The 13329-nt window shown below is 43.3% G+C and overlaps 1 protein-coding gene across 5 annotated transcripts in view; it reads left to right on the top strand.

Annotated features, from left to right (window-relative positions):
• Positions 1-13329, top strand: part of GNE (glucosamine (UDP-N-acetyl)-2-epimerase/N-acetylmannosamine kinase) — a 40564-nt gene extending 27235 nt beyond the window's left edge. For all 5 annotated transcript variants that reach the window (XM_004271432.4, XM_049710744.1, XM_049710742.1 and 2 more), the window contains 7 exons: positions 1073-1160; positions 1896-2106; positions 4632-4761; positions 5130-5351; positions 7729-7911; positions 10521-10637; positions 11159-13329. In XM_004271432.4, the coding sequence (XP_004271480.1) occupies positions 1073-1160; positions 1896-2106; positions 4632-4761; positions 5130-5351; positions 7729-7911; positions 10521-10637; positions 11159-11394 (1187 nt within the window). In that variant the 3' untranslated portion in view covers positions 11395-13329. The remainder of the gene's footprint in view (positions 1-1072; positions 1161-1895; positions 2107-4631; positions 4762-5129; positions 5352-7728; positions 7912-10520; positions 10638-11158) is intronic.

Below are 13329 nucleotides of genomic sequence, written 5' to 3'. Positions count from 1 at the left end.
CATGCCGCAGAGCAACTAAGCCCGTGCACCACAACTACTGAGCCTGTGCTCTAGAGCCCGCGAGCCACAACTACTGAGCCTGCATGCAACAACTGCTGAAGTCTGCACGCCTAGAGCCTGTGTTCCACAACAAGAGAAGCCACCGCAATGAGAAGCCTGCGCACCGCAACGAAGAGCAGCCCCCGCTCACCTCAACTAGAGAAAGCCTGCCTGCAGCAACAAAGACCCAATGCAGCCAAAAATAAATAAATTTATTTAAAAAAAAGATTTCTCTTAAAAAAAAAAGGCAGTCCTTTCTGCCACCACACTTACAAAAACACATGCCCCTCTATCCTTTCCTTCTTACCTTCTTTACATTGGAGGGTGTGGGGTCACCCCTGCCTGTCCACTGCTCTGCCTTCTACCTGTGTTCTAAATCCCCACCCCTCTTGGCTTCTCAAGGACGTTTCTCTTCAATGTATCTTTAGCCTCCTCGGCATTTAAACATGCCTAAGTCTCTGGTATCTTCAAAACAAAACAGTACAAAACAACCTCTCCCCAGCCACCACCCTTATGCTTTTCTCCTCTTCATAGCCAAGCCTATTGAAAAAACATGTCATTGTCACTGTTTTTACTCCCTCAAATTGGTCAGAAAATGTATGGAAAGGAAGTGACTGCATCAACAGCTGACTGGCCAGTTGACTAACTGGCAACCTGGCCTGACCAGTTGATCCCACAACTGGCTGAGTAGATGGAAGGTAGGACAGATGGAAAGAGTGGACATGCTGGATGAACAGATGAGTGGCAAGTGGATACTGGATTAATTACCTTATTTATTCCAATAAACAAACAAGAGCTTGATTTATTCTCTTTGGGAATAAAGGAACCTACGGCCCCTTACTTATCTGATATATGGAGATCTTGCTGAGAGTGCTTTAAAAGGTATAAAGTAGAAAAGTTCGTCTCTCTAATAGAAGACTTGTTTGAAGCCTTCTGGGTTATAGGGCTACTTATGAGCACGACACACTGCTCATTTCTATATTCTTTGGTTTCTCCCACTTCCGAATCACTATACGGCACTGGATTTACCTAGGGGAGAATGTCCTTCATGTCCGGGATGCTGATACCCAAGACAAAATATTGCAAGCGCTGCACCTTCAGTTTGGTAAACAGTACCCTTGGTGAGTGTATACTTTTAAAGTGATTTAAAACAGGAGCTGTTTTGGGCACCATTTTCAAGCTGTGTAGTCACCCTAATGGTGCTCTCATTCTGCACCCTTAGAGGTCCCTATCTGCTGGTGAGACAGGGCTTGCTAATCTACCCCCTGTTACTCTACCAAGGGTTCCAGTGGAGAATAATTTGTCTCAGTTAATACAGCACTTCTGCTAGGAACTACTGCTTTAGCCTATTTTGAATTTCTGTAAGTATTAGAAAGTAATGTAACGATTTTCTTTAAAAATAGTATAGTTCAGCATTTTAATTTAGACTATCCTTTCTGTTTCAAATTAATCAGATTTTCCTTTATTTGATTCTTTTTTTCTGAAAATAATTTTTTCCTTACAAAAGTAAAGATGAAAACCAAAAAAGCAAAAAAAATTTTTTTACTGTCCCAAACTATGATATATTCTGAAATTGGCTTAACAAAGATAATTTTTCTTTGATCTTACAGGCAATTTGTTAATGATATCTCAGGAGGAAATAGTTGTATTGCAATCAACAATGGTTTTAGATATTCTATTGATAATATGAAGGTATTTAGTTAGAGTGTGGCTGAAGAGATCCAGATGTTGTTATTTTAAAAGAAGAAGCCCAAACTATTTATTACCCGAAATTTCAGATTCCAATAATACTGTGTCCTCAATATAATTTAATATGTACAAGAGAAACAATTTAATTGACTTTTTGGACATTGCAGTTCAAAGATATATGGGGATGGAAATGCTGTTCCGAGGATTTTGAAGTTTCTCAAATCTATTGATCTTCAAGAGCCACTACAAAAGAAATTCTGTTTTCCTCCTGTGAAGGATAACATCTCCCAAGATATTGACCATATTCTTGAAACTCTAAGTGCCTTGGCTGTTGATCTTGGTGGGACGAACCTCCGAGTTGCAATAGTCAGCATGAAGGTAAAATAACTCCTAAGGTTTTAACTTTATATCCCATACGAGTAGTTGATTTTTAAAAAGTGTGGTTGGAAGGTAGGACTAGAAACATACACAAGAGCTTGTAATCATTTGCCCACAGTATTGACTTTTGGTTCCATTACAATGTGTGTCTCACTATTTTACTAATCACTAACATTTTTTTTTTTCCTGGTACGCGGGCCTCTCCCTGTTGTGGCCTCTCCAGTTGCGGAGCACAGGCTCCGGACGCGCAGACTCAGCGGCCATGGCTCACGGGCCCAGCCGCTCTGCGGCATGTGGGATCTTCCTGGACTGGGGCACGAACCCATGTCCCCTGCATCGGCAGGCGGACTCTCAACCACTGCGCCACCAGGGAAGCCCTCACTAACATTTTAAAGAAGTAAAGTTCTCAGGGAATCCAAGTTAGTAGACTTGAGTTGACAATGGGAGACCCATTAGGCATCAGAGAGAGCATCTGCCACCCAGGAGACCTGATATTCTATACTTGGTAACAGCTTGGAGCATGGAGTATGTTGATTACTCTCACTACCCAGGGGAGGGCGTCTGCAAATGGTGAGGGGAATTGCTTCTCCTCTAGATCATGATTTCAGTTGCATACAGCATACCTTCAATCTCTTAACCAAACCATCACCACAGTGTTGACAGAACCTTTATAAAACACCAAACTGTCCATGTTAAAATGATCTCTGGGGCTTCCCTGGTGGCGCAGTGGTTGAGAGTCCGCCTGCCGATGCAGGGGACACAGGTTTGTGCCCCGGTCCGGGAAGATCCCACATGCCGCAGAGCAGCTGTGAGCCATGGCCGCTGAGCCTGCGCGTCCGGAGCCTGTGCTCCGCAACGGGAGAGGCCACAACAGTGAGAGGTCCGTGTACCGCCAAAAAAAAAAAAAAAAAAAAAGATCTCTGATGACTTAACAAGGAAGAATAAACCTAACAGAAAAATCTTTGTTTGAAGCATTGTAGATGTGTGAAGTTTCAGGAATCCATGAGAAATACAGAGGATTTTAAACACAAAGTTGTTTAGATCAAATAAAAGCAAAACAAAACATAATTTTAGTGAAGACAAAGACCTCCTTTATAAATACTCTTTAAAAAGTATTAATAGAAAAATATTTTCTTAACATAAAGATATATTCCATATCAATGGTGAACACCCTCTGTAGCGGCATTTCTAGAGGTATTCCTATTAAAATCAAGTGGAAAAGAAGGATGTTTTCTGCACCATTTAACATAATTCTCAAAGTTAGGAAGGGAATAAAGCAAGGAACGAATAGCAAAAATGGCGATTGTGGACAGGGTAAAACAAAAAATGTTATTTATAGACAATACGAATAAACCAACAAGCTTGTAGAATAACACAATTGAGTAAAATGGCTAGATATGATAAATATATAAATATCAATACCTTTTTACTTATATGAAATTGTAGGTAAAGATTTGAATTTTTCTGTAGGTGAGTATTTGTCAACCCTGATTGCACATTAGTGTTACCTGGAAGCTTTAGAAAATATATGGATGCCTGGCTCCCACCCCAGACTAGTTAGATGCCAGTCTCTGGGGGTAGGGACTAGGCATCAATATTTGTTCAAAGCTGCCCAGGTGATTCTGATGCACAGTGAAGGCGGAGAAGCACAACTAGGTTTATTTTTAATGACAGTCATTAGTGACAGCTTTAACCCTTGTAAATGGACAAAAATCCATTAATAACAGAAGAATGGAAAAAGTGATCTTATTTAGAACAACAGAACTTATAAAATAAAGTTTTCTGGTTTCCTAAACCAGAAAACTATATGATCTATAAAAAGAAAATCTAAAAACTTTAAAATATAAAGGCTTGAAAAATATCCTGGTTAGGAGTGCTGAGTATTTTTTTAAATGTCAGCACTTTCCAAATTGAATTATGAGTTTAATGTAATTCTAGTCAATTTCAGTGAGGCTTTTTAAAGTTTAACCACATTATTCTGAAATTTACTTAAAATAATACACAAGTGAGAAGAGCAAAGAAATTTAAAAACAAGAATAATTAGGAGGGACTGTCCCTGATTGGTATTAAAACATATCACTAAGCACAGTAATTTAAACATCATGGTTCCATACCATTATTGACTTCAGTTATGGCAGATGATTAAAGCTTAATGACTTAGGATATTTATTTAGTTGCTTCAGTATTTAAACAAGGAAATTTTGTCAACCTGAAAGAGTTAAAAATGACCTTCTAATGACGATTCAGATTAGCCAACATTCACCTTATGTTTAAGAGAGGGCCCATCTGGTTGGCTGTGGAGTTGTCATTGCTTCAACGGCCATATGCTAGGTTGTCTTCCCAGGAAACTACCTGAGTGTATCCCAGGGCTGGCCCAAGCCAGACAGTGGATCCCTTCCCCAGCAGTCATCTGACTCTGCAGTACTGTCCTAGAGTAATGTCTGATTTATTGTGAAAAAGGTCAAAGATTCAGTGTATGCTCCTTAGCTGAGACCCATGAGACAGATCTGTTTTTTCTCTTTCAGGGTGAAATAGTTAAGAAGTATACTCAGTTCAATCCTAAAACCTATGAAGAGAGGATTAATTTAATCCTACAGATGTGTGTAGAAGCTGCAGCAGAAGCTGTAAAACTGAACTGCAGAATTTTGGGAGTAGGTGAGATTGTAAATTACATACCTAAGCAATGTTCATTTTAATGTACAGTTTGCTGAGTTCTGATGCATGATGGAACATCAGGTCACTGTCTGCCCTGTGTGTAGATGGTTCCAGGTCCTGTCTGTGGGCCCCAAGCATGGGGCCTTCCTGGGACCCCAACAAACATTGTGAGAGAAGCATTGATGGAACTGTCAACCTATGGGGAGCCACAGATTTAGCTCAGAACTGCCTTACATTTCCTTGCAGTCCTTGGTAATGTTTGTTTTAGGAGATCTTGGGTGAATTAGTGTTCCAAGCCCAGAAAGTCAGCACACTTTTCTGAGATTGCTCATTAGAATCATTTTCCTTGTGTTTGTGGTGGAGCCCAGGCATTTCCACAGGTGGCCGTGTAAATCCTCGGGAAGGAATTGTGCTGCATTCAACCAAACTGATTCAAGAGTGGAACTCTGTGGATCTCAGGACCCCCCTGTCTGACACTTTGCATCTCCCCGTATGGGTAGACAATGATGGCAACTGTGCTGCCCTTGCAGAAAGGAAATTTGGCCAAGGAAAGGGCCTTGAAAACTTTGTGACACTTATCACAGGCACAGGTAAGAGGAGTAGAGACGGCTGCTTCAGGAGCTAGGGTGTGTGTTGGGGCACGTGCCTTTACCACTCAGCCAGGCAGTTTACAAGTCAGCTTTCACCTTCACTTCCTCCTTGAGTAGAGCCTGAAGGTGAGAGTGAGGGCCCGCCCAGGTCTTTTCTGAGCATGTGCCCCGCCCTGTGCATGCATTGGCCTTCTAACTTCCCAGGAATTGTCTGAGCTATTCAAAGCCCTTATTCCCCAAAGCTTCTCATTGCTCATTCTCCAGGATTTCCTCCTACTCTCTTTGGTTAGTATATTGTTTGTCACAACTGTTGTCCATTGCCCTAGGCAGTAGAGACTAATAACTATATTTTGCCTTTAAATGTTTTTGGTGAGTGCCCCCTGGATAGCCCCCTCAGCCCTGGGAAAGTTCTGGGGTAGGTGAGATAAAGGCAAGCCCTTTGAGCTGGTCCTCTGGGAGCCACCAAGCAGGTCAAAACAAACCACCACAATTCTTTGAGAAGAAGGTTCATTCTGCTCTCTCCATATTGCCATCTGTACTGGCAATGTAGGCTATTATTCTAGGCCATCGCCAAGCTGGGGGGTGAGGGGTGGGCGTGATGGGACCAGAAAATGCCAGAAATCTCTTACTAAGATTCAGCCGGTTTTTTCTTGATTAATTGTTCCCCTGGTTGTTGTAAAGTTTTGGTTAGTTTCCAGAGTTCCAAAAAACTCGATTCTGACAGTTTTTGCCAGTTTGTTCATTGCTTTAGTGAAGGGATGGGCTTTTGGAGTTCCCTACTCTGCCACTTTTGCTGATGTCTCAATTTGTTTTTTTTGTTTTGTTTTATTTTGTGGTACGCGGGCCTCTCACTGTTGTGGCCTCTCCCGTTGCAGAGCACAGGCTCCGGACGCGCAGGCTCAGCGGCCATGGCTAACGGGCCCAGCTGCTCCGCGGCATGTGGGATCTTCCCAGAACTGGGGCACGAACCCGTGTCCCCTGCATCGGCAGGCGGACTCTCAACCACTGCGCCACCAGGGAAGCCCCCAATTTTTTTTTTAAATGAGAAGACGGGCTCAGGTAGTCAGTGTTCGAGGCAGCACTTGGTCCCACACATGCCTAACTTCAAACCGTGCGTGCTCTTTTTTTTGTTTTTAATTAGGGTATAGCTGTTTTACAATGTTGTGTTAGTTTCTACTGTACAGTGGAGTTCCCTGCGCTATCCTAATATGTATAAAACCGTGTGTGCTCTTAAACTCCACGTTATACTACCTCCCTAATGCTGAGCTCATGCACTTCTCTTAGTCTCGGACACAGTTTTAGCAAGCTTGGATATCATTTCCTAGTTCAGAGCAGTAATAACCTGCAAATTAGAGGAGTGAGGGTTGATGAGTAGGTGCCACAAGAAGTAAGAGATGGCAGGACAACTCTAAAATGCAGACCCTATTAAAGCAAAACGCCCTTTACCCCCTACTAGCTCCTCAACTCCATAACAAAAAGTACTCATCGATATTCAAAATTATTGAATCATAGATTTTTAGACATGGTGGCATTATGAAGAGGCAAAACCATGTTTCATATTCTCTGTTTAAGAAAGCAGGTGGGGGCTTCCCTGGTGGCACAGTGGTTGAGAGTCTGCCTGCCGATGCAGGGGACGCGGGTTCGTGCCCCGGTCCGGGAAGATCCCACAAGCCGTGGAGCGGCTGGGCCCATGAGCCATGGCCGCTGGGCCTGTGCGTCCGGAGCCTGTGCTTCGCAACGGGAGAGGCCACAACAGTGAGAGAGGCCCGCGTACTGCAAAAAAAAAAAAAAAAAAAAGCAGGTAGTGTATGAAACCTTTCAGAAAGATTGTCTTATCTTGGGTTTCTCCCACAGCAGAGCCTGAGACAAGGAGTTCAGTGTGGGTATTTTATTTTGGAGGTGATTCTGAGAAGCAGGAGTGAGGGAGTGGGAAGAGTGGGACAGAGCAGGGGAGCCATTAGAGGATGTATTATCAAAGTTGCCTTGAGGACAGTGGGGGTTGAAATCTACCCAGAGTTGTCCACTTAATCTGCTGGCTCCTGTCTCTCCTTGATTGACAGCTGCTTCTGGGCAACTGTGTGTGCATGGCTACTAGGCTCTTACTTGAGTGTTGGAGAAGGCCTTGGTGAGAACCAAGTTGAAATCATAGTGAGCCAAGCAGATGCAACACAGGGCATTGGAGGATCAGCTAAAAATATTTCCATACAAAATGATTCCAGGTAAAGCTTTGGTACTTAGTAAATTTCAGCTATCTAGGAAAGTAGGCACCATATAGAACCTCACATTCCAAAGCTTTGCTAAACAGAGGAGGCATTGCCATAGCAGTTTTCTGTTTCAGGTGCAGAGCCACTTCAGTGATTGTCGTCTCTCACTATAGGAATTGGCGGGGGGATCATCCATCAGCATGAACTGATCCATGGCAGCTCCTTCTGCGCTGCAGAGCTTGGCCACATTGTGGTGTCCCTGGATGGGCCTGACTGTTCCTGTGGAAGCCATGGGTGTATTGAAGCATATGCCTCTGGAATGGCCTTGCAGAGGGAAGCAAAAAAGCTACATGATGGTCGGTTTCTTTCACCTGAGGAATTAAATAGCCAAATGGTAGACAAGTACTTCAAAGTAGATATTCCAAAGAGAGCTGAACGCTGACACCAGAACTTTTAACCTTTTCACTCCCTAGAGGAAAATCAGGGCTCCACATACTGCAGCTCAAAGTCTTCTTGGTCCTGACCCGTATTAATACCCTTCCTCTCCAGCACTGGGAGGGCCGGGGTCTTGAGCTCCAGGATAGCAGGGGAGATGTCTTTCATTTTTGCCTTCTCAGCCCCTAGCACAGGTTGGGTACTTAATAGAGATTTTAATGGAGAATTAAATGGATGAACATATTACAGTTTTTCAACTGAGGTTTATTTGAATTACACCTATTTCTGGACATGTTATTAATGTCAGGATGGTTTCTAGTCTAATTCAAGAGGGAGTCGTTTAATATCATTACAACATGGTGTGTCAAGTGGAATGAGAACGATGGCCAAGGAACATAGATGCATATAGGAAGGACACCAGTGTTCCCTCCCCGCCCTCTCCATACGGGGAAGGGAGTGTTAGGGTGCTGTCCTGGGAGTTGAGAGTCAAGAGGGTAAACAGAATTATTGAGGCAAGTTTGGATGAGCCAGGGAGCATTTCCAAGCATAGGAAACAGTGGTGTTGGTGCATAAGGGCAAGGCAGGGTATAGTGTAGCAAGAGGTAAGCCAGGACCAGCAGCTAATGGAAAAACCACTGAAAAATTTTAGGGTAAAGACATAGATCCAAATTTTAGATTCTTCACCACACTTTTTTTTTCTAGCGGGAAAATGGTAGTTGAATGGAGGCTGGCTTTAAGGGGGACAGTTCTAGAGTGACTTCCAGTTTTCTGGGTGGACACCTTTGGGGGTGGGGACATGAGAGGAGGAACAGGGCTTGGCAGAAGCTGACGGTTGGGAACCAGTGGGACATGCAGGTGGGAGCGTGCAGGAGGCAGCTGGCTGCAGGGGTCTGATGCTCAGGAGAGGGGACAGGACTGAAGTCAGGATTTGGACTCATGGGCACTGAGGTGGCCATTAAACCTGTGAATGAGACTTGCAGTGAGATGAAAGTCCAGGGTGGAATCCTGTGAAATGTCAGCACTTGAGGGCAGGGAGGAAAACCAGGAAAGGGTAAAGTCACAGGAACCAAAAAGGGAGTGTTTCAGGGAGGGTAGTGGGTAGTGTCAAGTGCTGAGTAAGAGGAAACCAGAAAGTTAATTGGCTTTGACCCTGAGGAAGGACATCATTTGAAGCCCTGAAAACAGTGTTTATTTTTCAGTCTCATTTTTATCAACACCCCCCCCACTAAGGAGCCTAAATGTTTAGACAATTTTTCCTAATCATTCAACCCCATGAAACTTTAATACCACAGATACATTGTTTATCTGTTGTTACTGTCTGTATAAAAAGAGTAAGAATTTTTTTGCCCACAAGAACCAGTTTTTGCCCCCATGGGGGTAAATGCATATCTTAAAGAAGTTCAGTCAAGTGGGAGCAGAAGCCTAACTACCCTGAGTAGGAGCAGAAGTGAGGGTTGAGAACGCAGGAGGGGAAGGGTGGAGGAGCCCTTACAAAAAGGCCCCTGGGGAGAGAGGGAGAGATGAGCTGTGAAGCCCTGGTGGAGGGGCGAGAGAGGGAGAGCAGCGGGATTTGCGAACACAGACCTGTTTATAAGCCGGGGCAGAGGAGTAAGGGAGTTCTACCTGGAGGCATCCTTTATCTGAGAGGTCAGAAATGGGGAAATCTCTTGGTAGCGGGAGCTGGGATAGACGGTCTGAGGAGATGAAGGCTGAGAAGGGCAATGAACGGGAATGGGAGAGAGTGGCCAGAGCAGCTGTGAGGGCCCCTGGAAGACAGGAGACCACCACTTGGTGTCTAGGTAACCGTCTGCTTGGTTGGGATTTTCTCCCATCAGAGCCCAAGTAATAGCAGATGAGGAAGGAGTTTGAATCTGGGTTGGTGGCTGGCAGTGTGAGGGGCAGAAAGTCAAGGACTACAGATAACTACAGAAATATCTACCATTCATTTAGCATTTACTCTGGCCAGCACTTAACTTGAGTACTTAAGTCCATTTTCTCATTTAATCCCTAAAGGAATCCTGCTAGGGTAGGTATCATTACCCCAGTCTTAGAAGAGAAACACGTGGAGGTGACATGGGCAGGGTAGTGCAGCCCGTGGTGGTAGAGCTGACAGCTGAACCCAGGTCTGTCCGTTTCTGAGGTGCTGTGCCTTCCTGCCACTGTGGGTCACTGGCAAATAATGCAGCCTTGCATCTGGCATAGATAAGGGAGGAGATGAATGCAGAGGAGTTCTGGTAATTTTGGGGGAAAAAAACACTTCAAGATTGTTTAATATGGAAGGGGGAAGTGAAGGAGGCTCTGGTCAGAGTTGAGGATTTCCAGTTAGAGAAGTTCTGGATGATGTATAAGCAGGCAGCAAAGCCCTCTGGCAAATGTATATGGATATTTACGAATGATAAAAAGCTTTGCAAATGTGAAAAGAGATTATCATCTTCCCACTTGGAGGCTTGCCGCCCACAGGCATAATTATGAGCTTGGCCTTCTGAAGCTCATGAATGACCGCTTCTCCTTCTCACCTCTGCTCAAACAGAAGACCAGCTCTTGGTGGAAGGGATGTCAGTGCCAAAAGATGAAGCTGTGGGCGCACTCCATCTCATCCAAGCTGCGAAACTTGGCAATGCAAAGGCCCAGAGCATCTTGAGAACAGGTGAGCACGAGGGTCTGGGCAGCTCTGACAGCCCAGGGCTCCGACAAATGCCCAGCCCTCAGGACCAGTGCAGAGGTAATTTTCCTACTTACTGTTCAAGGTATTTGGCAGTGTTGCCTTTTTAAACAGGTTTTTGTTTTGTTTTACAACTATGAAAAAACTACTTGTTCATTTTCTGGAAATTTAGAGAAATACAGGAGAGTAAGAAAAAGTATCTTTTAGTTTTACTGTTCAGAGATATCAACTATTAACATTTCCTTCCAGTCTATTTTTTTTTTACATAGTTGAGATCATATAGTATAGTATATGTACAGTTTTATACCCAGCTCTTTTCATTTCAAAGTATCACATAATCATTTTTTCATATTAAGGATAAATCATATAAACAGCTTTAAAAGTACTGCTTCCATGAGGTAGTGTGAACGAACTATTCCTGGCTGGTGCTCTTTTCCACCTTCCTCTTTGACTTTGGATTTGGCTCTCTCCCCGAAAACTTGTTTTTAATTTTTGTTTTCCTGTAGCTGGAACAGCGTTGGGTCTTGCGGTTGTGAACATCCTCCACACTATGAATCCTTCCCTTGTGATCCTCTCTGGAGTCCTAGCCAGTCACTATATCCACACTGTCAAAGACGTCATCCGCCAGCAAGCCTTGTCCTCGGTTCAGGACGTGGACGTGGTGGTTTCGGATTTGGTGGAACCCGCCCTGCTCGGCGCGGCCAGCATGGTTCTGGACTACACGACTCGCAGGATCTACTAGTCCTCCGAAGAGTGGACGTGGACCGAGATTCAAGAGCTCCTTGGCAGAATCAGGTTGTCTTCTAGATGAGCATTTCTTAAAAGGCAAATTTGGTATTTCAATTTATTTGGCAGAGTTTTTGCTTTTAGTCTCTTCCAGAGTCACTTTTCCCAACCCATTTTTGTAGATGCTGCTCCTTGTGCGGTCATTTCAGCTCAAACCTTGTCACAATCTTCTGTGCCAAAAGGAGCTACAGTAGTAGCCGAGGAAGCCTTAGGACTCTGCTTACTAGATGTACCACTTAGACCTGCAGGCCTTGCTTGGGGTGTGACCTTGATACTGGAGTTTGGATTATTAATCCTTCCTCCTCTGACCCTAACTTCAGAACACAGAAAGGGATCCAGTCAGGGAACAGAAGGAAATCTCACCATGAAGGGCTTAAGTAAAACCTTTTTAAAGCAGTTTTATTGAGGTATTTTTTAAAGTGCACAACTTGGTTGAATTTTGACATATATATACCTATGAAACCATGGCCACGATCAGGACATCAGGTGTATGTATCTCTCACCCCCAAACATTACTTGTTGAAAGATGTTATTTGCTATTACTCTCTCAGAATCTTGAGCAACTTTAGATCAGGGATCTGAATTACAGTGGCCTTAGTGACCTTGTCCTTATCTTCTTAAGGCCAGCTGAGAAGCCACTAGGACTTACAGCCTCTGAAAGATTAACCATCCCAGAAGGATCCTTGATACTGACAAGCAGACACCTCTCCCTTCAATAGCTTTTCATACTATGTTGAATATGACCCTGGAGTGTTGATTAAGGCAGTGTTTGTTGTGTGTCATACCTAGAGCCCACATCTGTGAAATCTGGATTCTGGCTAAATAAGATTCCACGCTCGAATTGGTGTCAAGATAACAAAGGCCAAGGTTCTTGCTATTAATTTCAACCTGGAAGAAATACTGATAGCCACCATTTATTAAGTGCCTACTGTGTGCCAGGCTCTGAACTTGGTGCTTCATATGCATTATTCTAAATTCTCACAACCAGTAAGGTAGGTGTTTTAATTCCCATTTTATAGAACCCCAAACTAAGTCAAGTGGTGTGCCTAAAGCCGCGTGGCTAATGAGTCTTAAAGACAGGGTTTGACCCGGGTCCCTCTGTGTTTTTTCTGCTAAGCCACACAAACCTCTCTTCATATCAAAAACTTCCAAAGTGCAAATATATTCTAATTTATTCCAGGCTACCAAGAGCTTTCACAAGAATATCTTATTAGCAAATGAATCGATTCATCCTTGACACTATCTCTCAGTGGTGAATTTAATAAAATATTCCTGTATGCTGTGGTAGTTTTGCTAGTACAGTATTTGGTCTAGTGACAGGTTTTTATGGGTACTTTTAGATGACCTTAAAAAGGACATGCATATGTTTTTCAGATTGTTTATTATTTTAGGAAAACCTGAAGGTTTCTACAGCATTATTTCTGTGTTCACATATAAAATGAAGGAATCAAGGTTGCATTTGAATTACTTCCTTCCTGGTGGGTTAATGTGAAAAGCTAGGTTGGCTGATTCTTAGAACTCTGTCAGCTCTGAAATAATCTCCAGGTCCTGGTTGATTCCTGGGAAGGAAGCTAGTTGGCTTGGCCATCAGTGTCTGGGGCGGGTCGGTATACCGTGAAGGGGCATCAGCTGTTCTTTGATAAAACCTACAACCACTGCATACACCAGACAGTTGCACTGCTACCAAGTTTCATACCAAATATTTGGAAGGATGGTATTGAATCTAAAACCAAATCTTAGTTTTTATTAAATTCATGGAAAGGCTAATATATTCCAACATAATTATTACATATAGCTGAATGATCACATCTTAATTTATTTTAATGTAAATATTTTTATTTTACTGTTCTGAGCCAAATTCTAAAAAAATAAATGTATTTCCTTGTGGAAA

The sequence above is a fragment of the Orcinus orca genome, chromosome 6 (genome assembly GCF_937001465.1).
Source record: "Orcinus orca chromosome 6, mOrcOrc1.1, whole genome shotgun sequence".
Taxonomy (NCBI): domain Eukaryota; kingdom Metazoa; phylum Chordata; class Mammalia; order Artiodactyla; family Delphinidae; genus Orcinus; species Orcinus orca.
This window is presented reverse-complemented; position numbering and strand designations above follow the sequence as displayed.